The following is a 26,206-nucleotide window of genomic DNA, read 5'->3' as shown; positions in this document are numbered from 1 at the left end:
GCTAATAGAGCATTAGGCCTGCTAATAAAGACATGTTTTCATGGTACAAGAAACTGGGACATTTTAAACTTTAATGTCAGAAAAAATCAGACCCATAGCTATGGAGAAGGTGTCTGGGGGGGCCAGGCCACTCTAATTAAAAAACCCTTCCCTATGTAGGGCCCCTCTGCTGGAGGACCTACAGGACCCACGGAAAACGGAGGGAGGGAGAGAGAGAGAACATAAGAGAACATGAGAGAGAACATGAGAGAGCAGAGAGAGAATGCAAGGCAAGAGAGCAGCAGCGAGAGAGAGAGCAGCAGAGAGAGGGGGGAGAGAAAGCGCGGCAGCAAAAGCAAGAGAGAGCACAAGATGAGAGAGCAACAGTGAGGGGGAGAGCAGCAGTGAGAGAGAGGGGGACAGAGAGAGAGGGGGACAGTGAGAGAAAGGCAGTGAGAGAAAGGCGGACTGTGTTGGAGAATGGTAGCAAGGGGGGAGTCAGTGAGAGAGCGGCAGCGAGAGAGAAAGTGGGAGAGCAACAGGGGAGAGCGAGAGAGCAACAACCTGAGAAAGAGTGCAAGAGAGAGCTGGGACCAAGCGAGCTGGCTGCTGAAGGGAAGAAGCAGCCAAGCCCCGGCCTTCCCACACACCAAATTTTTTCGCTCCTGGGCCCCTCTACCCAAAATTTTCTGACTACAGGACTGGAAAAAGTCATGCTGGATGGAATCTATTTTTTCAAAAGCAGCCTGAATCCAAATTTCTGCACCGTACAGGGATCTGTTTAGGGCTTTAGCATTAAGTACTTTTAAGGCCTAAGGAACAAATTCATCTCCTGATGAGTAGAAGTATTTTGCAAGTGTCTGCACATGAAAGCTTATAGCAAAAATTAAACTTTGTTGGTCTCAATGGTGCTACTGGACTAAAATTTTGTTCGATTGCTTCAAACCAACATGGCTACCCACCTGAAATCTATTTAAATGAAACCTGTATGCCATCCTATGAGGACTTAAAAATTTTTTTTAAAAAAATGATTGACTTACTGACAAAAGTGGGAGGGGGGAACAACTAAATATTATGTGTGGGAATGGATAAATTACCTAAGGAGCCCTTATCTGGATGTCTCCTAATGCAAAGACGTCTAAGTAGTGTGAGCAGGGCTTTTTCATAGAAAAAGCCCACAGGAACTCATTTGCATATTAGGCTACACTCCCAACATCACCATTGCTTCACGCAGGGCTTTTCTGTAGAAAAAGCCCAGCTGAAACTCATTTGCATATTAGGCCACACCCCCTGACACCAAACCAGCCGGAATTGAATTCCTGCTCAAAAAAGCCCTGATTGTGAGGCTCCTGTCCCTAACTTCCTGAGTCTACATGAGAGGAAGACCTTCTGCCTCTCCTCCTGCCCTCCCCCATCCCAGACCTCAGAACTGGGAGAAAAGGGGGCTTGGCACCACCTGGTTCCCTTCTCTCCCAACAAGCACCCCCTGCTCAGCCTTATGACACTCTCAATTGCTCCTCTCTAGCCTGGGCTTCTGAGGATTCCCTTTCATCAGCCTCTCTGTTAGCCTGTGCCCACACCATGGGTGGCCCCTAAGCTTTCCCTCCAGCCAACAGGCCTCAGCTGTGCTGGGCCACTCCCTTAAACAGGGCTGCCTCTGAGTTTGCCTGTTTTTCCTCTCAGTCCTCCCACTAGGAGGTTCTGTTGCAGATTCTCCAGTCCCTCATCTCTTGCTCTCCCAGCTAGCTGGTGTTACTTCCCCCACCCCCATGTCCACACAGTTGGTCAGCTATGACACAGGGCTCCCAGAACTACTCAGCTGGCCACTCATACTCTCCCATAATGTCGACAATGACCCAGGACGTGGTGGTGGTGGTATCTGGTGAACTGGTGCGTCCAGGACTGACTTTAAACAGTAGGCTCAGGTATATTTGTACAGTATTATTTTAGAATTAAGAGAAGTCTATAATGATCTAAATATTAGCAAATAGCAGGAATCTGACTTTAACAGCAGTTCTCCTGGTTTTGCCTGAACTGGTTCAAGCATTGCACCAAACCATGGTTTACAATAGGTACAGCTTAAAATCAAACCATGGTTTTAAACTTACAAACACATAGCTAGGTTTATGCCTGTTTTTGTTTTACATCTGCCTAGCACTCAAATTTCTATCCAACACAAGTTACTGAAAGAAGAACAATGATTATCCATATGGCTTGTCCATTCAGACATCATACCAAGCTATGGTTAAGCCTCACCCACAGTTTGCAAATACACTTTGAAAAGACGCTTTTCATTTCTGGTTTGCTGGATCACTGAAAGTCACAGATTGTCAGTTCAGAGGACTTCATGCCAAACCTTAGTTAAAACTTCCTAACATCTAGAACAGGAATTGTGAATAGCTGCTTGCTTTCTCTGTCAAGTGCCTTCCCTCAAACCCAGTATCTGGTCAACATTTCTCAGGTTACACGGCAACAGTAGGCAGCATCAGGAACAGTCTAAACCTATGAATTTCTAAATAAAATATTTTCATTCAGTTATTTTCAAGAAAAACATTTTGGAGGACTGAAGGGATATATAGTAAGAGATATTTTATCAATAAAAATTCAAATAATTCTGCATTTTTGTCTGTTTCTCATGTCTTCTTTTTTCCTCTATTAGAAGGCAGGGAGAGTGAAAGAAGCCAAAAATCATAATTGTACAACAATTATGCATATGTAATCTCAATAGCATCAATGAGAGTCGAACCAGGCAAGGAAAACCTATTTATTGAGGCTACAAAGTCTCTTGCTATTGTTCACATCCCACAGTTTTAAAAGTTTGTTAAAAACATCATGAAATGGACAAAGCCTGAATTTCTGCACTACAGTTAAATTATGCTGACTCATAGTGTCAAAGGGCGTCATTGATACTAACAGTAAGCGTCTGTGCATTTGAGCCAAAGTTACTGTGACACAGATAATGCTCCAAGCACTACCGTCAACATTTCCAAAATAGTATTTAACTAAGCGCTAAGCACAACGAATTCTAAGAACTGCAACCAAAATTCTACAGAGCTGGGCTTTTCTACATCCTCCTCCCTGCTGTAAGTCCCTGCAACATGGACAATGTTGTTTGTGTGTCCTTACAATTTGTTGCTGCACTGTTAGAAGTCTTGAGTAAGGCAATAAGAGAGGGATATAAATACTTTAAATCAATAACTGTTCCTGAGATTCAGGGATTTGGCCTTGCCATCCCCCCCTCCCCGTCATGTGAGGATGTTATATACTGCAGCTAGAGGTGGGACTTGACAGATGTCAGGGGAAGACCTCACTAAGTAGCCAGCTGGCCTGGAGAGAAGTGTCCTCTTGTCCTTTTATTTGAGGGATGTTGTTTTTTTCTGGGAAGAAGTTATCACTCTTATCTAATTTGTATTTTAATGTTTATTGAATTTTGAGGATTCTTGTGTACCTTTAAACTGCCAGTTTCTTGAAGGTTAACTGATGGTTAACAGAAATGGACCCTCTGTGCCCTTATTACAGCTAAAAGACTGATATTACAACACTGGAAAAATAAAAGCCCACCTCTGATAAATCAATGGAACAAGGACCTTAGAACTCTGTCAATATTTGAACACATGACATATAGATGGCAATTGTATATGGACCAATTTTTAGCTATTTGGAAATCATTTAAAGAAACATATGTGTAGATTCACCACCACTGTTATAATTTCTTCTTCTATGGTTTTTTTCTTTTAAAGAAAATCTTAGTTGCTGGATTTTATGTTTTTTTCCCTTTGTTCTTTTATTACTGTTTTTTGAAAGAGATCAAAGAAAAAATCCTTTTAATAGAGGTTTAATGTGTGGAATTGGACAGGGTAGTTGACACTTTTCATGGTAGGAAGGTAAACAACATGGGCTAAATAACATCCAATTAAGCCTCTATTAAAGATTCTCCAGACCAGTTGGAAACCTTAGCCCTTCACCCAGAATGAGAAGAAATTTCCCATTTGCACAGGAAGGTGTTTGGATCCCACTTCATGTTTTTCCTTTAGAATATTTGAAATTTAACATGTTATGCCACCATAATTTCACAGTGTTCCTTATTACAAAAAGACTCCTCTGGTTTGTATTAATTTTCTATTTAAAGAAGCTATTAGTTCTCTTCCGTTATGAAAAACTGCCACGTTTTTAAAAAATCTCTGAGAGCAGTTGTATTACTTTTTTGCCATTTATTGGAACAAGATATGCAGAGGTTTCTTCAGCAATCATCTACTCTGTTCCCTTTAAAAAGCTGACCACTTAATACAGACTAACTAAATAAACTTCTTGATGCCCTGAGTTGGCTGTACTGAAGACAGAATAGTCTCCTACGGATAATTAAAATTACACAGTAACTCAGAAGTTCCAAGGCAAGGCAAATACTACAATGTTTGGCATCCCTTTAATGGAAGGTGGGGAATGAAGATCAGATGCACCACAGCTGACTGCTGGCATTCAAAGAATAACTTTGGGCACAAAAGTACAGCCATGTTCAGTGGAATAGCTGGCTTAGAGCCACACAACTGCAAGCTGAACTCCACTTGGAAATCAGAGCTTTGTCACCACATACTTCAGTCTGCAGATCACTGGGTCTCTGAAGAGTCCCTCATGAGTTTTGGGAACAGAGCATGGGATGCCGCATAAAGGTTTGAAGTGTGAATCAGCTGCACTTTCCCACCCCACCCCTCACAGAAGTGCCCTTCTGCTTGCACAAAGGGAACAAACAGGTTCCTTTCAATGATGGACACCTCTCCCACACACGCTCCATGACATTTAATATACTACTTTTTAAATTCTGTTCAGTTTTCAAAAGAGGTTTCCATGCATTTGAAAAATATAATCTAAAACTTCCTTGAAGACTTAATCACACATGTTTTTTAAAGAATTAAGGCCATAGTGAGTGCTGTTACCATTCTGAAGAAGAAGAAGACGACGACATTGGATTTATATTCTGCCCTCCACTCAAGAGTCTCAGAGCGGCTCACAATCTCCTTTATCTCCCTCCCCCACAACAGACACCCTGTGAGGTGGGTGGGGCTGAGAGGACTCTCACAGTAGCTGCCCTTTCAAGGACAACCTCTGCGAGAGCTATGGCTGACCCAAGGCCATGCCAGCAGGTGCAAGTGGAGGAGTGGGGAATCAAACCTGGTTCTCCCAGATAAGAGTCCGCACACTTAACCACTACACCCAACTGGCTCTCAGATTCCTAGAGCTGCAATTCAAAGACTCCTTTCACAAGCTTTGTTCCTTTGAACAACAGGCCTCTGGCAGGGGCTCCACTGAATTTCAGAAGGAAATCTGCCCAACAGAATTTGCTGATCTAGAAACGTAACTCAAAAGGCCCTCTAGGTGACATAATGGTAGCTGTACAATTCTTTGTTGTCCTTGATAAAGATAGTTTATCCTGTCCTATGCTTTATATCCATATTTACATATAAACATATATATAAAATATCTGTCTAAGCTTCCAGAAATTGCTCTCTGAGTTCATGGCTACTGTCTTGAGGCAGTGGTCCAGTGGCTAAGATAAACAACCTGAAGGTAAATCCACATACTATGTGGAGTGATGTTGGTTGGAAAGGCTGGGCATCCTGGGAGAAAATTCCACAGCCTAAAATGTGGGTGGAGAGGCTCTGTTACATGGTTCCACTTCAAGTTTAGTATTCTGCAACGCCAGGTCTGTAAAAAATAAGAGCTCAACAATGTCTGACCTTTTGCGTGAGGAACAGGTAGACCTGGCTTGCTTGACTGAAACCTGGCTAGATGATACTGACGTGGTCACTAGAGAGACAGTGGCAGAAGACTCTGGATAAATCAGATAGAGCAGACTATATCATAAAGCCCACTCGCAGGCCTATGAGGTGGTGGCGGCAGCAGCAGCATCTGGCCACACTGATTCATGCTTCTGTGGTCTCATATCTAGATTACTGTGATGCACTCTACATAGGGCTGCCTTTGAGGCTAACATAAAAACCACAACTGGTCCAGAATGCATTCCAGACAAGCTACAATTTTCAGGTTGTCTTCAAGGGCACTCCACATAGAGTAAAGTCCAAGTAATCCAATTATGAGGAACATATGCTGCTGGGAACATACACTGCCCATTTTGAAACAGCTTAATTGGCTGCCAGTTCTAAAAAAATACACATTGTTCCTGTGGTTTATTGGTGTACCTTCCAGACAGCAGTTCAGTGGGCATAGTCTGAAAATGATGTGAAGTGAATGTCGCTCTTAAGTTATGTACTGCAATGTCTGATAAGTAAGAAGTTCTTGGGTGGTCTTTTTTTATCCTGTGATATGATGATGGATGGATGGATGGATGGATGGATGGATGGATGGATGGATGGATGGATGGATGGGCGGGTGGTGAGGGTGAGCATGATGAGGGTGAGGGGAAGGAGAAGGAGGAGGGATGATGAGAAGGATGGACAGATGATGATGAGGAGGAGCATCTCAGAGCGATCACAATCTCCTTTACGTTCCCCCTTCCCACAACAGACCCCCTGTGAAGTAGGTGGGGCTGAGAGAGCTCTTACAGCAGCTGCCCTTTCAAGGACAACTTCTATGAGAGCTATGGTTGACCCAAGGCCATTCCAGCAGGTGCAAGTGGAGGAGTGGGGAATCAAACCCGGTTCTCCCAGACAAGAGTCCGTGCACTTAACCACTACACCAAACTACACTAGACTGGGTTATCAGCATGTTGTCTAATAACGCATCTTCATTATATATCCATTGACGCAAGTCCCGAGTATTTGGGGAAGAACTAATTAAATCATTGGGCACAGTGTATAGTAACATTATGTTGTTATAAAATTCAGCTCGAATTTTGTCATTTTTTAGGAGATCAAAATAGCTGATTTTACTAAAAGTTTCTTTTGGAAGCTGTTGAAATTTCAGTTTTGATTTCAAGATCGCTATATAAGTTCGAGTCCTAAGTGATGGTATGCCTAATTTTGCTCTCATTAAGGCTGCAGGTGATCCATTAGGCAAAACAAGTAGCCACCTCAGAAAAAAATTTTTCGCTGCCTCCATTTTGAAACAGCTTAATTGGCTGCCAGTTGGTTTCTGAGTTCAATTCAAGGTGCTGGCTATGACCCTTTAAACCCCTTCAAGACCTTAGACACACATATTTGAAGGACTGTCTCCTTCCACTTGTCCCTGTCTGCCAACAGCCATTGGGTACCATGTGTTAGCTATCCCACCACTTAGGGGGCCAATGTGGCATTCACAAGAGACCACGCTGTGAATCAGTGTGAAATGTTTAATCCTGATGACCAGGAAAGCATCATTGGCAAGAAAGGAACAGCAGAAGCAGGCCCAAACTCAGTGGCCCCTGAAGCCACTGCTGCCCAACTAGAAGAAAATCTGCCACCTGCAAATGATGCTTCTCTGAAAGGGCTACCTCACCTCCTGGGTCCACCAAACCACTGGAGCGCAGGAGTTGAAGAGTGTTACACACAAGTTACTTGAGCGGAGCCAGAGTACATGCATAGCTGCCTGAAGACACATGAATCTCACTAGCCTTGAGGAATGCCCATGCACTGGCCAAATGCAGCCCAGCTATGAGCCAAGCAGCTCAGGCATAAATGGAGATGAGGAAGATGGGCTAGTTGTGGAAGCAATGAGTTGTCTTATTGTGCACTCCGCCACTACTGAACCAGGCCCTGCCACACTCCCGTGACCTTGGATCGGCCTTGAATCTCTTGCCTTGCATGTTACGATCTTTTGGACTGACTTTTGCACTCGGCTCTTGAACTCACCCACAGTAATTCCAGTTATAGCTCTCCTGGCTTCTGACTTATGGACTGGCTTTGGACTACGCTATCTGGTTTGTGTCTCTATCTTGTCTTGCTTGGCTCAGACACAGCACCAGCCAGGCCCTAGCAGGAGCGGAAAGACCAGGCCTTTTCCATCATGGATCTGGCTCTGTGTAATGGGCTCCCAGAAGAGTTGAGAGGAGCACCCCTCCATGCAGATTTTCTAGAGGCAAAGCCTGCCTGTTTGTCAGAGCTTTAGAGGGGGTCTGAATTGGCAGGCATCATTGAAAGGAGAAAGAGGGAGTATTTGGAAGCCTGGTTTTAGTCGGGTATGGTTTCACTATTATTGTAAGCCTCCTTGAACTAAGAGGAAAAGTGGGATATACATGATCTAATAAATAATAAATAGATGTCCCCATTCATGGAGCCTCTCTATTCATGGAGAATCCGTACTCATGCAGAAGCAGCTTGAGTGTTGCTATAAGTATCTTATTTCACTTATTCCTAGCCAGGAAAATTCAATCACTTTTCAGGAAAGCTAATTTGCCCCAAACTTATCCACCCTACTGCAACCTCAAGAATGGATTTCTGTAATGCAGGCTACACAGTAATGCCCCTATAGACCAGTTAGAAGCTGTAATTTGTCCCGAATGTTAGTCGGACTACCTTTATGATTATAGTATTATAGCAGGTGCACTGGCTACCTGTTTCCTTCTTGGTTCAATTCATGATACTGTTTTTGAGTTTTAAAGCCTTCATAAGTCCTTCATAGTTGGAGCACCTTTTCCCAAATGAGCCCAGACTAGATCCTCACAACTAGGTTTTATTCTCTTCTCCCTCCTTAAAGGAGGCAGCACCTATGACTTCCAAGGCATGAACGTTTGTGACGGTGACACCATCCTTATGGAATATCAGCTAAAGTGCTGCTTCTCTTTGCATCCAATTTAGGCAGAGTTTAAGGTTATATTGTTTAGACTGGGGATGTGCATGAACTGCAGTTTTACAGTTTGCTTCATGGTTTGAGGCTGAACCACAAATCAAACCATGAACCTATACAAACCGGAGGTTTGGTTCACCAGCCACTCAGGAGTCCCTTTAAACTCCTGCTTTCTTCTCTAGCCAGGAACTGGTACAACCCCCAAGAATTGCCTTAAAAGTTTGTGGAAGTCTGTGATGGTAGACCCATCATAGACTTTAGATCCCAAACCACAAAAAGGGCAACATTTGTAATAAATTTTGCTTAATGGGTCAGTTTGTGCCCATCCCTAGTGTAGACTGGCTTTCTCCTGACTTTGTTTTAATGGCATTTACTTGTGTTCATGTTTTTCTAATATTTCAGGTGACTAGTCAGCTTTAATATTCTTGTTTTATTGTAAATTGTTCTGAGCAACAAGGAAAAGCAGTATAGAAATACAGCGAATAAACTTTTCTACTAGGAAAAAAATAACTTGAGCAAGGACCCTAGACTTTTTAAAATGCATTAATCCTTATGCTAATAATGCCTTTCCATTCCAAACTCCCAAGTTCATGCTTTGAGAAACAAAGTCTAGCCAAGTTGGTGGCATCCAAATACCACATACAAAATAAGCAGAATTTTCACTTTGTTCAGAAAGTGTCATCAGAAAAAAAAAAATCAAAACCGTCACAGTCAAATACATTAGCTTAGCATACTCACCGTCCCTCGTTAACCTTGACATTGTCTCCAAGGCAGTGAAAGTTCTCAACGTAACCTGAACTGCAGTTGATCTGCCGCCAGTCTGGGTTACATATAGCAACAAAGTGAGGTCTCAGTCTGCCTATCGAGTATTTGGCAATGTCTGTCAGAGACTGGCTAACAGCTGCGCCAAAAATGAATGTCCCAATGGCTTTGTAAATAGTGGCAATATAGTTGTTTCGGATAAATGAGTTGGAGTGCAAACGGTTGTAATACACAGAAAGAGCTTCTCCTATGATTATCTGGGGAGAAAGAAAAACAAACACAGAAAGATAAAAGTTAAAGAAACACACATTGATCCTTAGAGGAGGAGAATATCAGATTGCATTGCTAAAGCAACTTTTGGGTGTATAAATCCGGTTTTCAATTAACAGTGCGAAAATTAAGCTACAATAAAGAGTGAACAATTTCTGAAAACCCATCTCAATGTCTGGCTAAACTGGATGTGCCAAAGTACACTGAAATAAACACGAACGTTTGTTCTTTTTCCATCTGACTACAAGGGGAAGGTTTAATGAACTAAAAGCATAAGCATTGGGAACCTTCACCTTTTCTCCAGAAATAACAACCTTTCCCACATCAACACAGAAGGGTCAGAGGTAGTATCCTCAATATGAAGCACATTTCAGTTCTGCTTCCTTTACACTCATTCTTAACCTGCTTAGAAGGAAGGGGTTTTTTGCCAAGAACATGATGATTCTGCAAAATCAGAAACCAGGTTAGAGGGCTAGACAAGAACACTGTTGCCAGAGATGTTAAAGGCCAGTTTTAGAAACATGAAAACCTCCCATACTTAGCACAATTTAATTTTTTTTTAAATCCTCCAAGTGAAGCTTTGCTGAAATAACAGTAAGAAATACTGAAAGCTAAAAAAATACGACAGACAATGAGAAAATAAAGCTTTGAAGCTGCAGAACAGAAACTGGAGTGTTACAGGGGGTATTTGTTTTGTTTGCATTTTGGTAATATAACAAAATATGCACAAATGCTTTTGATGCTGCCTGTTCATAATTAAAACTTATTTTAACTTCTTCTCTTACTTCATTCCTTATTTTTGACAATGTGAGATACTAGCTAGAAATCAGAAAGAGAGAGTGACTTCACTTTTAACAGTAGTCAGTTCATAAGAAAAGATACAGAAGCTCAAGTGCAGGCATTCTGAGTTAAGGGGAATGGTGGCTGGAAGGTTTATTTTTCTTGTTTGTTTGTTTTTCATTCATAGAAATTTTAGTCCAGATTCAGTATCACCCAAGCAGGGCTTTTTTTGAGCAGTAACACACAGGAATGCAGCTCTGGCTGGCTTGGTGCCAGGGGGTGTGGCCTAATATGCAAATGAATTCCTGCTGGGCTTTTCTGCAAAAAAGCCTTGTATGAAACAATGGTGCTGTCAGGGGTGTGTGGTCTAATATGCAAATGAGTTCCTGCTGGGCTTTTTCTGCAAAAAAAAAAAAAAAGCCCTGAACCCAAGCATTAAAGAAATGTAGCACATACTTGACAAAAATCTATTTCTCAAAATGTGCTTTAAAATTCTCATAAGCAAATACATGGCCTATTCATGTGAATATGATTCCCACTGTGCTTTACATCTTAAGAATAAAGAGTTTAGGTCAGCATCAGATGTGCAAGATGAACATCTATTGCAAGAGAATTATCAGGTAAGAGACAAGGTAACACTGAAAAGTGCATGCAATTTTTTATTAACTCATTTTGCAGAGAGCACATGTTGATTCATTAAATGTCTGAGAACCTTTGGTGAACTTCAGGCTTTTAAAACTTCAGCCAGCATTCAAATGGCAAGTACAAAAGCCATTGAAGGTTTTCAGCTCCTTCCATTTCCTGTTGTTGCCTTTTGCAACAAAAACCGGTTGTAGAAATCAGAGGACCCTCCAAAATAGTATTTGATGCAATATGAAAGCTGTAATAGAAAGGAGGAGTTGGCAACTCCTGTGTCCATTCAGGCATCAGGTAGGGTTGGGGAGGTGTCACTGAATCACAGATAGTTTAGACAAAATTCATGTTCCACAGTCTCTATTTCTATCTTGAGCTCATCCATACAATTCACACTCATTATCACCTTCATTCAAAATGTGTAGCACATAATGAATAAACCTGGAACTCCACACAACTTTATCATGGACTATTATGTGGATCCAACACACATAACCAAGACCTGGTTAGATAATCCTTCTTTGTCCATATCACAGACTCAGAGCCTGGAATTCTACAAGACAAAATAGGGTAGAGCATTTCTTTTTTCTATCCTGCCTGCAATATACAAATAGTCTAATTTGGAGATGTAATCTTGCAAATACAGTAGGTGGTCCATTAGTATACGAGACCTTCTGGTAATTAGGAACCTGGCATAGAGTTCATGAGAGTTTGTTTGAATGGGGCTCTAGGATGGTTTCTCCTAGGATATTTCTATGTATTTATGAGAAAGGGCTCCTCTCAGCTAACCTACAACATCCTAGATAGAATGACCTCCCTGGATTTCACACAAACAACTGAGGAGATAATGCAGCTTTGTCTTTGAGGAAACTTTCATTTGATTACACTTGCCTCATTACTTGATTTCCAAACTGTGAGTTTTAGGGTGGATGCCATCCCACTTAGATGTCATCACCACAAACAGCCTTTTATTCTGCAGACAATGACAGCTCCATCTAATGGAGTTCAGCAGGCTCCTGCTGAAAGCCTGAATCATTCTGTGCTTCTCACCAAAAACTACTAAGTTATCAGAGGAGCTGTTCAATATTTTGGTTCCCTACAGAACACTATAGTCTTTGCCAATAAACCACAGCAGCGTTGGGCTGCAGATGATCAAGTGGAGATAAGGAAGCTTAAATACAGAGATTCACATTTTCCACCAGTATGCACCAGACCTTTTTTTGTAGCAATAACTCCTTTGCATATTAGGCTACACCCCCCTGATGTAGCCAATCCTCCAAGAGCTTACAGTAGGCCCTGTAAGAAGAGCCCTGTAAACTCTTGGAGGATTGGCTACATCAGAGGGGTGCAGCCTAATATGCAAAGGAGTTTCTGCTACAAAAAAGCCCTGCTTAGTACATACTAGTACTAGGATGGTGATTCCTTTATTGACACACACTGCTTTAAAGAAGAGGGGGTGCTAAAATGCAACAAGACCCACTCCTTCTAGAAAAATCATTGAGCACAGGAGTGTGTGATGATAATTTTTTTTTTAAAAAAACCCTGAAATGCTCTGGTGATGATTCCTCAGCAGAGACATCAAGTCTCCAACAGCAGTCTGAATTCAGGCCTTTCTATGTAGATGGCCCAGCCCTCACCAAGTTACTAAATCTTGTGAAAGAAGGACAACTGGCCATTCTAGCTATGCTGGGTTTAAAAAGCAGCACTTGACAGGACAGACCACGCAAGTGCGATTTTAACTGGACCTATAAAACTGGAGTTAATTACTTGAGATGAAGTCTTCATCCTTGAAAAACTTAAGAAGTAGTAGTGTCCCTTAATGTTGCTCAATATGTACAACAGGAAGAGCAGACTTCAGTACCAACAATATGTTGATGATACTCAAACTATGCTTCTCTTGCCTCATAAGCCTAATACTTCCAGAAAAATACAAACCATTTAATCAGGAATGTTTGATTATCAGTCTAGACAAGATGAAAACAATGTCAATGCAGAAAGGTTGTCAACATGAAAATATCTTCATCTTTTGAAATATTAGAGGTTGAGGTAGCAGGAAGAGGGAGGAGGAGGCTGCAGATTTATACCTCGCCCTTCTCTCTGAATCAGAGGCTCGGAGTGGCTTACAATCTCCTATATCATCTCCCCCCACAAAAGACACCCTTATTTTTATTTTTTTATTTATTTAGAATTTATATCCCGCCCTTCCCACGTGTGACCCTGTGAGGTGATTGGGGCTAAGAGGGCTCTCACAGCAGCTGCCCTTTCAAGGACAACTCCTGTGAGAGCTATGGCTAACACAAGGCCATTCCAGCTGCTGCAAGTGGAGGAGTGGGGAATCAAACCCGGTTCTCCCAGATAAGAGTCCGCACACATAACCACTACACCAAACTGGACAAATAAAGACCCTCAGAAATATGTAATATTCCTTTTCCATGAGATCTTAGTGCTCAACAATGTGGATTTGTTAATTTCAGCTGTATCCTTTATATGGCAATGAAACTTATTTGTAACCCAAGCATAGCTCACTAATAACAGCTCTAGCAAGAGTACTGGGGATTTTCCAAGAAATGGACTGAATATAGTCAATATTGTGATAACCTTAAGAGCTCTGTGGTATGGTCTCATTTGAAACAATGTGTTCAGTGCTAGTTAATGTATCTCAAAAAAAAAATATTGCAGAGCTGGGAAAAGTGCAGAGGGGTAAACCAAAGTGTTCAGAAATCAGGGGCTTTCCAGTTCAAAAAAAAGTAACCCAGAGGGGAATAACAGAGGTTTATAAAAATTATGTATGGGATGGAAAAAAGGGAGAGAGACCACTTTTTCTTCTCCTATAACTTCAAAACTTGGGGATGAAGAACTAAAAAGTTAAATCTTTGCTCAACAAGTAATTAAACTGCAAAAAACAATGCCAGTAGACACAGTAATGGTCACTAGCACAGATGGCTTTAAATGGAGGGACAGCTCCAAACATAACCATGGTGACTAAAGGGAACCTCCACATTCAGAGACACTAAACCTCTGAATACCAGTGGTAGTAGGCAACATCAGAAATTGACCTCTATGTTCTGTCTGTTCGCCCTCCAGGACAAACTGGCTGACTACCATGTGAAAAAGGATGATCCAACATGGCTTTCCATATGTTCAGCTTCTTCTACTCCACATTCTATGGGCTTCTTGCAGCACTTCCTCACTGCTTTCATCTTGTTCAGAATACAGCAGTACAGCTGCTTTTTGTCAATCAAACAAAAATTAAACTCCACTTGACCAATGTTTTCTCTAAGATGTGGAGTCTTGTGAGCAAAAATTCTACTTTGTGAGCTACTGGCATCAAAGTTGTGAGCTACTGCATAAATTAGTTTGCTCTAGGGCCAATTTTCTAAGACAAAAATTGTGTGAGCTACAGGCTAAAAAACTGTGAGCTAGCTCACATTAACTCAGTTTAGAGAGAACGCTGCACTTGACCAGTACTTTTTTTGTTTACATTGTGTCTTATAGCACGCTTCCAATTTTAAAGGTTTTGAAGACCCTGGTCATATTTGACACTTCACTCCTGAAATCCCCTCCTGGAGGCCATGTAAACTCAGACAACACCTGATGACAGCCAGTGCAATCCAAAGCAGACTTACATCCTTTAAAATCCACTGAAGGCAATGAGCTTAGAAGGGTATAATTCTGTTTAGGATTGCTCTGGGTATGCTGCAAACACAGCATAAGAGAGCAAATAAATATACCTTTGCTGTGGCAGGACATACAGTGCAGAAACTACTCTAAATTTCCAGTTCACAATGTTTACATAGGATGGCTCAGGGTAGTTCAATCTTGTCAGATCTCAGAAGCTAAACAGGGTTGGCCCTGCTTAGGACTTGGATGGGAGACCACTAGGGCTTTTTTTTTGTAGTAGGAACTCCTTTGCATATCAGGCCACACACCCCTGATGTAGCCAATCCTCCAAGAGCTTACAGAGCTCTTAGTACAGAACCAGCTGTAAGCTCCAGAAGGATTGGCTACATCAGGGGTGTGTGGCCTAAGATGCAAAGGAGCCCCTGCTGCAAAAAAAAAAAAAAGCCCTGGAGACCACCAAGGAAGTCTAGGGTTACCATATGGAGGGAGGCAAGGGCAAACCACCCCCCACTGTTCATCTCTTGCCTTGAAAACTGCTTGGGGTCACCATAAATCAGCTGTGACTTAATGGCACTTTCTACCACCATCATTCAAGGTTAGGTAACCAACTGTAATAAGATTTTTAAAAAAGCTATTCAGATTGCAACTAACCTGTATCATCACTAAATAACCTGTCAATGCCTATCTTCCAGATTTCAGTAAAATCTGCATGTTTTGAACTTCAGTGCCAATGTAAAGTAGTCACATGGTTTACTTTAGGCTAGATTCATCTCTGCAAAGGGGTATTCCAGACTTTAGCCTAGTCAAATAACATTTCTGGTCATAGGCTATAGCTATTTTCAGTCAGACTTGTTAGTGAGCTCTAACTTCAAGGGTGTACTGCTGAAATATGCTTCACTGTGAGGCTGCGCATGGTGTGAATGCCCCACAATTTTAGAATGCTTCCCCCAACTGGGAAATTCACCATTAAAAAAAATACTGCAAAATCTTTCTATTTAAGCTGGTTGTTGAAGACTACTGCTAAAGCAAAGTGGCTCTGGCATTTAGTTGACGCTATATTTTGGCTTCCCTGTCTAAATTCTAAACTTGCATCATTTTAAATGTCTATTTTAAAATCAAGCATTAGTTTTTAGAATGGAGTGCAAATGAGCCACCTTTTTTAAAGCCAGGAAATATTGTGCTTCAGTGTTTTCAAAATGTATGCAACCCTTCCCAATAATGCAATTATTCTTCAAGGATTGCAGCTTTTTTCTTCTGGCAGCAAAAATGCTTTCTGTTGCCACCTGCCAGCCAACAAAATAGGACAATATCTAAAATGCAATGCAATGGAGGAAAATGAGACATGAACTTACAACGATTATATCGAGAGGAACAATTATTCCCGCTAATAATTGATATGAAATGGTGTCCTCTTTGTAAGGGTACTGGATGGATTCATCACTACAGAACACTCCTCGTTTGACAGGAGCATGCCTTGCAGTCAGAATTGCGAAAGGCAAGCCAGCTAGCAAAAAGAATAAGATAATTGTATTACACAGGTTATATTTTAAAAGCTTTATCCCCCAAGCAGTTTCCATCCAGAACAATAAGCAAGAGCAGAGAAGACGCAAGCAGAAAATTAAGAGAACTTCCGCTTTTTTTCCATAAATGCTGGTTCAGGGCATGCTTAGAGGTTTTCAGCTGAAAAAGATTCAAAAGAAACAAGAAGAGCTTTTCAGGATTTCTTTCCACTCCCACAACCATGCTGAATGTTCCATTTGCGCAAATCATTTCCTTAATACGCATATTTATGACACCTCCGGTTGTCTTCTATATCTGCTCATTACCTTCAACCAAACCAGCTTTGTGCTTCACATACAAGCCAACTTCTGCTACCCTGAGACATAAGACTCCATTCCTCACAATCACACACATACCACAAAAGCAGGAAAAGTAAGGGAGAAGAAACCATGCCAAGGAACTTGGGAAAACTTGGTCACTGCTTGTTCTGTAAAGCATCAGACATTAATCCTGCTTCCCCTGCCCCCAATGCACAGGCCCTATGTGAAAGCAACTTTATCAAAATGATGACATTAAATTCCAAAGATCTGTTAGAACAACATACCCAGATTTCAGAGCTTGAAGTAGCCTGCATTTTTACTACATCTAGTTGAGATCAGAAGGTAAGCTCACACAGTCATTTGTATACATCTATATTTCCACCCTATTTCTGGAAAGAATTCTGATGTCATAACAAAGGATGAAATACATTTCAAAGATGATTAAGTGGTGGGCGTATGTAAAGTTTCCAAAATGAAGAAAGAAAGGAAGAACAGATATTCCGTATAAGGCAAGCAACAACATCTAGCAGTGCAGGACAGAACAATAAAATACAAAGTAGAGAGCGTGGCTGGCTTCTCTAAATACTGTCCACCAACTGAAAACTAGAAAATCACTTTACAATTTAAAAAAATCACTTTACAAAACAAAAAAGAAAATAACCTGTCAGGAAAACATCTCATTGAAAACCAGATTCTATGCTGCATGGGCGATATAGGTCCTGGCAACAGATAATCCTCTTTGATGTAAAGAGCTTTCCTATATTTTGATGACCTTACAGAGCTTGTCAATCAAAGAAACCCCCCTTCTCTTTTCGCCAGTCATCTTTCAGCATGATTTCATCCCATAATTACAGCAATTCTTCAGTCTGAATTTCTCTTGCACTTAAAATATATTTTGCTTCTCAACATAAAAGTGAATTCACACTGCCATTTTAATCTGTTTCAAGGAAAAAGTGAACAATACCAGTTCTAAATTACCACTAAAGTATCCAAACTTGGTACGAAATCTTTAACAAACTGTTTATTTATATTCAGATTCTCTCAGCCCACATAATAGAGACCCTGGATTCTCTACTACCAAGACTGGAAGATGGAAGACAACAGAACCAGCCAGCATAAAAATTCATTAAATTATTCCCATCAACCATGATTCAGGAAGCCTTTATGGCAGAAGAGACAGTGAATGCCACCACCACTGTATCCCTTTCTCACTCTTCCTCATGCATGACATGACATTGCCACAGATGTATACTGCCTTGACTGCTACAGTCAAATATGTGAGGTGTGTGGGCAGAGCAACACACAGCTATGTGACATATAAAGTGGCGGAAAGAGGGTGTCACAAGCAAGTTCTGTGTACCTTTGCCCCTATGTACCTTTGCCCTGGAAGGGCTGTAGGTGTTGTGCGTTTTGTCTTCTATATCTGCTCATTACCTTCAACCAAACCAGCTTTGTGCTTCACATACAAGCCAACTTCTGCTACCCTGAGACATTAGACTCCATTCCTCACAGTCACACACATACCACAAAAGCAGGAAAAGCAAGGGATAAGAAACCATGCCAAGAAACTTGGGAAAACTTGTTGTGACAAAACGCACAACACCTACAGCCCTTCCGCACTGCAAACTGCTTTGCATACTCAAAGCAGTTTGCGATGCAAGAGAGAGAAGGCGTTGTAATGACATTTTGGGTGTTACTATATGTGTAGATGTAATTGCATGATTTTCTGGACTATAGCTGCAGCCCTTATTTTCCAATGCTTTTTTAAGGCATCGTGTGGGGGTCAAGAGTATACAGCACAAAATTTATTCTACTTCTTGTAGTCACATGCAGGAACAAGATGTCATGCAATATAAAGTCCCACTGTCTGATCACCAAATACTCTACTGTGCTCCCACCACCACTCAAAATGTCACCTGACTTTACTCTTGCATTTCAAACCCACCTTTAACTTGTTTTTATTTTTAAAAGTTAGATTCCCAGGATGTCAAATTCTGAAGCCATGTTTGGCAAAGCTTTGATAACATGGGGAAGGTTCTTAGCACTGAAAGCCCAGAAGTTGGCAGGTGGGGATCATACAGAAATCAAAGTAAGTTAGTGAATACAGAAATTACCATGCATGCAACAAAGACTGAAGGCCCCAATTCTCTGGTCTACTGGACTACTTAACCCAGCACTGAGACCTTATTTCCCAGTCTCTTTAAAACTAATGTCCTATTCATACATCAATATTCTGTTGCACCTGCAGGCTAATGTCTGTTTGCATAAGTTTCCATTCCATAAGAAAGATATGTTTTGACAGGAAAACCACTACTGCTATTTAATGTATTTGCATTCTGTCCTTCATAGAAAAAGAAGCTCAGTCTAGTGTTTTAGCTTCATAAACAGTCCTATGATGTGGCCTATGCTGAAAGACAGTGGCTTGCCTGAAGGTACGAGATACGTAGGAGGTTGAACCTGAGCGTTCCATATCCAAACCCAAATACTAAAAACTGCATCATGCTGTTTTCCAGCCACACTGGTTATCTAAGAATCTTTTAACGCTCCCCTCCCCCAACCCATTGTTTTAAGGAGGAAGAGGTTTGGATTTGTACCTCGCCCTTCACCCAGAGCGGCTTACTATCTCCTTTCCCTTCCTCTCCCCACAACAGACACCCTGTGAGGTAGGTGGGCCTGAGAAAGCTCTGAGAGACTGCTCTTGAGAGAACAGCTCTGAAAAAACTTAACTGACCCAAGGTCACCCAGCTGGCTGCATGTGGAGGAGTGTGGAATCAAATCCAGTTCTCCAGATTATAGTGTCTGCCATTCTTAACCACAACACCAAACTGGCTCTTTTATGTTTTTCAGGCTTTGCTTTAAGATTCTTTATGCAGCATTATTAATGTACATTTCAACTGAATTATCTTTACCTTAGGTTGATAATACAGAAGGTAAACTCCAGACTTGTCTGTTAATGTGGAACTGCAGCCATTGCAGACTCTCTGAATACACTTATATAAAGCATGTTTGCACACACTCATTTATTGCATACTTCACATTTTTAGATATACAATTAGCATATATTCAGATACACCACTAAAAGAGTAATATATTAACTGACTTTAATTCCATAAATTCATTTATTAGTTTAATTCCCAGTCTACGTGAATTGGAAAAGCAAGGGAAGAGAAGAGGTGAAAGGAAACAGACCACCCAAGACAGATGCTACAGGAATCAGTAAAGATACAGTTCATGAGAAGTACAGTCCTAAATAGAGGTAACTTCAATCGACTTATAGAAAAGTACAATTCTATTTAGAAATCTGTAAGAATCTGAAACCTGATCTTTCCAATCCATTATTCTAGCTACTGGCTGTCGCAGCCTCATTTTGTTAAGAGAAAGGAGTAGCAGGGGCAGAAAACACAAGTAGTAAAAATATTTTTAGAGTATGGGCACACCACCAAGTCAGACAGAAGAGAGGCCAGTGTTCTATATGAATCCTGCTTTTACCACTCCCATGAAACCTGCTTCTGCTCCCATGAAACCAGCTCCCATTTCCACTTGCAGTAATGTTTACACCCTGGCACAGCCCTGAAACAGGTTCCAAATACATTGCCCAGATTCCTCAGGAAAAGGCTATACAAGGGAGTTCTGTGCAATGCATGTTCACTTTTTTAAAGCTTTATATACAGCAATAAGAGTTCATAAATTAAAGCAGGTCCTAAAATAGAAATGCATCTTGATTGTGCTATTCCTGAAAGCAGACCTCAGAGCATTGACCTTAGGTTGATAATACAGAAGGTAAACATAGTGAAAGGCAAAACATTAAAACTTATATGAAAAGCAGCATGCACCCAAGAATTTATAACAAATATTCCTTTTTATAGAACACACTAAGGTTTAAATGTGATACATAATTAAACAACTAGGGTTATTCTTTCAGCTGTGTAGATACAGAACCAACATTAATGTTTATTACTCACAGATGTACATTTCATACTACAAAAGTCAGTTCAAGCAGAAGAAGAGTGCGTGCTCTGCTGTATTTAAACTGACACGTCAAGACACTATCAAGTTTGACTGGCTCATAGCATGCAATCTAATACACTGTGCTCACCAGTGCCGGTGTGTGGGAGTAGACAAAGTAAGCAGTCACCTAGGGCGCCACCTGGCATAGGGGGCACCACTGGGTGCCCCCTCCCTGACGCATGACTCTGGCTCCTATCACCTTGTCCTCTCCCATCACCAAGCTGTCCTCAACAAAGCCAAGCCACCCCCCTCTCCCCAATGTGTGACTTGGCCTCCCACCTCATCCTATCCTGCCACCCTCCTTCCTAACATGGCCGGCAAATACTTATTCTCACAATTTTTTTATAACATCACATTTTTAAAAAAAATTAAAAATCAGTAAATAAAAATGGGAGAAGTTTCAAGTTTGGCGCTCTTCAATTTACCTATATTTTTAATAATGGGGGGGGGGCACACTACTGGGTGATTTGCCTAGGGTGCCAGGAAACCTAGCACCAGCCATGCTGTTCATGAATTTTAAACAGATGCTTTCAGCTGCCAAATGATTCATTTTATATCATACAATAGTGAAAAGAGGGGCAGCTCCACGGAACTGACCCATTCCCTTGCCTTTGAGCATGCTTTTTTCCAATGTGTGTTTTCATTAGCAATGCATGCTAAACACAGGCTAGATCAGGGGTGTTGAACTCATTTGTTATGAGGGCCGGATCTGACATAAATGAGACCTTGGCGGGCCAGGCCATGCATGTCATAAAATGTAGTACCAAGTAGCAGATACACAAACTTTATAAAGGACACAGACAAATACAATTAAAGATTTTTTTAAAAAAAACTTGAAACTAATGCTTAAAACATTAGCACTCATTGTGGTCTTAAAGGTGTTTTCTTTGTATCTCTCGCCTGGGATCCAGGGAACTGGACAAAGGAAGCTCTGGCTCTTTTCTTCTTAGGGGACCAGGAGGGGGAGCCTCAGCCAATAGAAGGAAGAGAGGCATGGCTCAGTAGCTCTGCTGTGCAATTGAGAGAGCCTGGCAAAGAAAGTTCCCCCTCCCCCCTTCCTTCCCAAGGGAGGAGCCTCAACTAATAGAGAAAATAGAGATTTTGCTGTTGTTTTCTAGTCTTATACAGAACATTAGGTTCCCATTTTTAAAACATTCCCCCCAAATTCTAATGCAATGCAATAAAAATGCACATTTGCTAAGAGCAAAACTCACTGAATGACTTTTAAGAAGCTACATGCAGAACTGGACTGTGTCGCAACATTTAGAACAGCGGTCCCTGACCTTTTTGGCCCCAGGGACTGGTTTTGTGGAAGACAAATTTTTCCACGGACCGGGGGCGGGGGATGGCAATGGTTTCGGGATGATACAATTGTGCACTTTATTTTGGTGTGGTGGTTAAGTGTGCGGACTCTTATTTGGGAGAACTGGGTTTGATTTCCCACTCCTTCACTTGCAGCTGCTAGAATGGCCTTGAGTCAGTCATAGCTCTTGCAGAGTTGTCCTTGAAAGGGCAGCTGCTGTCAGAGCTCTCTCAGCCCCACCCACTTCACAGAGTGTCTGCTGTTGGGGAGGAAGATAAAGGTTCAAAGATTCAAAGCGAAGGGCAGGATATAAATCCAGTGTCGTCTTATTATTATTACTACATTGTAATATATAATGAAATAATAAGAGCCAGTTTAGTGTAGTCGTTAAGTGCACAGACTCTTATCTGGAGGAACTGGGTCTGATTCCCCACTCCTCCACTTGCAGCTGCTGGAATGGCCTTGGGTCAGCCATAGCTCTCGTAGGAGTTGTCCTTGAAAGGGCAGCTGCTGTGAGAGTCCTCTCAGCCCCACCCACCTCACAGGGTGTCTGTTGTGGGGGGAGAAGATATAGAAGATTGCAAGCCGCTCTGATTCAGAGAGAAGGGTGGGGTATAAATCTGCAGTCTTCTTCTTCTTCTTCTACAACTCACGGACCAGTTGCTAACAGGCCATGGACCGGTACTGGTCCACAGACCAGGGATCGGGGACCACTGATTTAGAAGATGACAAGAGATAATGGTGAAGAAAAAAGTGTTAGCTATGGAGCACACAGGATCTCACTTTTCCACACTGACATGAAGCTGCAGCCATTCACTTGTTGTCTTAGAGCAGGTGGTGCGCTGAGCAGCATCATTCTGCAATTCAAGGAGACAGTGACTAGGAGGTGAAGCTAATGCTGAACATCTTAGAGAGTGTTGGGACCCAAACCTATCTGGAAACCATGCTCCCACTTCTTAACTCCCATGTGAGGGATTGGCCACAATTTTCAGCAGTAAAAAAAACAAGTTCTGTACATGCTCTGAGAGTTTTCATTATGAACAGAACTAAATTTAGTGAACAGAGGTCCCAGAGCTGAATTCTGAGGGCAAAGAATAACACTGCCATTTCATTGGTGGGGGGATTCCTTGAAAACCTATAAACACAATTTGGCTGCTACGGGGGAGGTGTCAAGCAATGTAATTCACTGGGGTGTTCAAAATATCTCCCTAATTTGAAGCTATGTTTCAAAACCCTGTGCTGTCTGAAGAATCACATTTGCTGCCTCCACAACTGCAAATAAAAACAAACTGGAGCAGACTGAACAGAGATGGAATGTAGCACTCCTTTACTTCAGTCCAGTGCATTTTTTTTTAGCAGGAATGCACAGGAACCAGTTCTAGCTGACTTGGTACCAGGGGGTGTGGCCTAATATGCAATTGAGTTCCTGCTGGGCTTTTTCTATCAAAAGCCCTGTGTGAAACAATGGTGGCATCAGGGAATGTGGCCTAGTATGCAAATGAGTTCCTGCCTTAGTTCCCTTTTCTCTTGCTTCCATCTATCCATAGCTCCTTCCCAAGTTCTGCTTTCTTAGTCACAATCTTATCTCCTCCAATCTCCAGTAAAACCTCAAACTAACTGCAATGAAGCAGGTTGTTCTAACTAATTAAGCAGAAAGAGGAACATTTAAGTATAGAGGTAGGTCGCATAATTTTCTTCTTTTCCCTTAAAGACTTTTAGAATCTCTGTCTATTGACATCTGTTTATATTTTGGAGCAGGGGAAGAAAAGGAAGTGGAGGATACTTCTTCAGATAAAATTACCTGTGCCCCAGAATCCATGTTTGGCATAGCTGGAATTCACAGAATCATAGAGTTGGAAGGGACCTCCAGGGTCATCTAGTCCAACCCCTGAACAATGCAGGAAATCCACAAATACTTCCCCTAAATACACCCTTCCCAACCTCCTTCTCATGATCTGCCTAATTCACAGAATCAGCATTGCTGTCAGATGGCCATCTAGCCTCTGGTTAAAAAACCTCCAAAGAAGGAGAGCCCGCAACCTCCCCAAGGAAGCCTGTTCCACTGAGGAACCACTCTGTCAGTAAGTTCTTCCTAATGTTTAGCCAAAAACTTTTGAATTAATTTCAACCCACTGGTTCTGCTCTAACCTTCTGAGGCAACAGAAAACAATTCTGCATCATCCTCTATATGACAACCCTTCAAGCACTTGAAGATGGTGATTATATCACCTCTCAATTGTCTCCTCTCAAGGCTAAATATAGCCAGCTCCTTTAACCTTTCCTCATAGAACTTGGTCTCCAGACCCCTCACCATATTCATTGCCCTCCTCCGGATACCTTCCAGCTTGTCTATATGCTTCTTAAAATGTTGGTGCCCAAAACTAAACACAATACTCCAAGTGAGGTTTAACCAGAGCAGAGTAAAGCGATACTATCACTTCACTTGATCCGGTCACTATACTTCTGTTAATACAGTCCAAAGATGATTTTGCCTTTTTAGCCACCACATCACACTGTTGACTCATGTTCAGTGTACAGTCCACTAAGACCCCTAGATCCGTTTCACACACACTACTGCTGTCTCCCCATCCTATAATGATGCATTGGATTTTTCCGACCTAAATTCAGAACTTTACATTTACCCTCATTAAAATTCATTTTGTTTGTCTTAGCCCAGTTTTCCAGTCTGTCAAGAACAACCTGTATCCTGTCTCTATCTTCTACTGTATTTGCAACACCTCACAATTGAGTATCATCTGCAAATTTAATAAACATTTCTTCTATTAAATTGTTTTATTTAAAGTGTTTTATTTAGAGTTGTTTTGCTTAAAATGGAACCCTTGGAAATAATTTCTTTTAAGCAGCAGCAGTCAGCCCAGGAGGCTTATACTATTTTTCTTTTTACCATTTCACATCATGTATATGCAGTCTGTCCTCTCACAGCCTGCTTTCCAAGAAGTGCTGCCTTGAAATCCTAGAAAACTCATACTTGTATAGCTAGCAAGATTCTACCACCCCACACTCCTGGTCTTTTTCATTCATTTGACACACTGTTTGAAACAGCAATCAGCTAAATGAGTTTTATTTATGTTCTTGACAACCAAGTTTTCTAATTGTCCAGCTTTACTCATGACAAAGCAGCTTTGTGTGTTAACAGCGGTGATAACACGTGCTTTGAATCCAGATTAATGTAAATCTAAAATCCATGGTGCTTCCTTCATAGAAGGTCAAAAAGCAAATGACTCTTCTCCACTTAAACATTTTCATAGCTGACATAATTAGGTGGGCATTAAGTGTCAGGCGTGTATGTGCTTCTTAAGAGTAAACATTCATGTTTGCTTTTACCAAGACCTGGAGTATTAACACTTTAAGGTTGTGTGTGAAGTAAAGAGCAAACATATGAGCACTATTGACTTTGGGCAATGCAGACTGAAAATCAAATACAACTTCAAGGAGCAGTTTACTATAATGGAATAAATGTGGTAAGACTTCATTCAAATTCTTAAAATGCATTTCGGTATAAACACTAGTTTTATTTTAACAAGATCACAAAAACACTGTGCTAGAGAATTTCACTGAATTTCAGGATCCACAAATGACCAATTCCTACAAATGCAGCCCAGTATGTCATGATAGAGAACTGTAAACAAGAAAAAAATAGATACATGTGTCTACATGCTAGCTTCTCAGATCAAACACTCCCTAATAATTACTATGACCAGTGTTCCCTCTAAGCTGAGTTAGTGTGAGCTAGCTCACAAGTTTTTTGCCTCCAGCTCACACATTTTTGTCTCAGCTCAGGAAAAATGGCCCTAGAGCAAACTAACTCATGCAGTAGCTCGCAACTTTAATGCCAGTAGCTCACAAGGCAGAATTTTTGCTCACAGGACTCCACAGCTTAGAGGGAACATTGACTATGACTGCCACTCACATGCATATTTACTTGTGAGGTAACACTACAGAATTCAGTATGGCATGTTCAAACAAATGTGATAGGACCATGCTGCATATCTTATATTTATAATAACATATTGTTAAAAGTTCAAATTATACTTTAAATCTGTATGTCTTTTAGCACAAAGAAAAATCTGCTCACTTATCTGAGCACTGAAGGCATTTTTGCAAATTTATGTGACATGTACTAGTTCGCTGACATTCACTCACCCAGTAGCTGTTCCTACATATAAACAGAAGTTTTTAATTGGCTGCCATAATACACCAATTAAGACACAGTTTCAACTTTTTGTCTTGTCAAATCCTACCTATTATCTTGCTATGGTAATTAATATTGGTCGCAATGTGAGTGGGACTATTT

At 41.3% G+C, this 26,206-nt stretch overlaps 1 protein-coding gene across 2 annotated transcripts in view; it reads right to left on the bottom strand.

Annotated features, from left to right (window-relative positions):
* Window positions 1-26,206, bottom strand: part of PLPP1 (phospholipid phosphatase 1) — a 114,303-nt gene that overhangs the window by 46,356 nt on the left and 41,741 nt on the right. The window contains exons 2-3 of one of the 2 annotated variants that reach the window (XM_060235982.1): window positions 16,113-16,264; window positions 9,433-9,713 (exon numbers count right to left, since the gene is read on the bottom strand). In XM_060235982.1, coding sequence (XP_060091965.1) covers window positions 9,433-9,713; window positions 16,113-16,264 — 433 coding nt within the window. The remainder of the gene's footprint in view (window positions 1-9,432; window positions 9,714-16,112; window positions 16,265-26,206) is intronic. The other variant, XM_060235980.1, reaches the window with a different exon arrangement.

The sequence above is a fragment of the Heteronotia binoei genome, chromosome 4 (assembly GCF_032191835.1).
Source record: "Heteronotia binoei isolate CCM8104 ecotype False Entrance Well chromosome 4, APGP_CSIRO_Hbin_v1, whole genome shotgun sequence".
Classification (NCBI taxonomy): domain Eukaryota; kingdom Metazoa; phylum Chordata; class Lepidosauria; order Squamata; family Gekkonidae; genus Heteronotia; species Heteronotia binoei.
The sequence above is the reverse complement of the archived record's forward strand: the minus strand, read 5'-3'. Positions and strand labels throughout refer to the sequence as shown.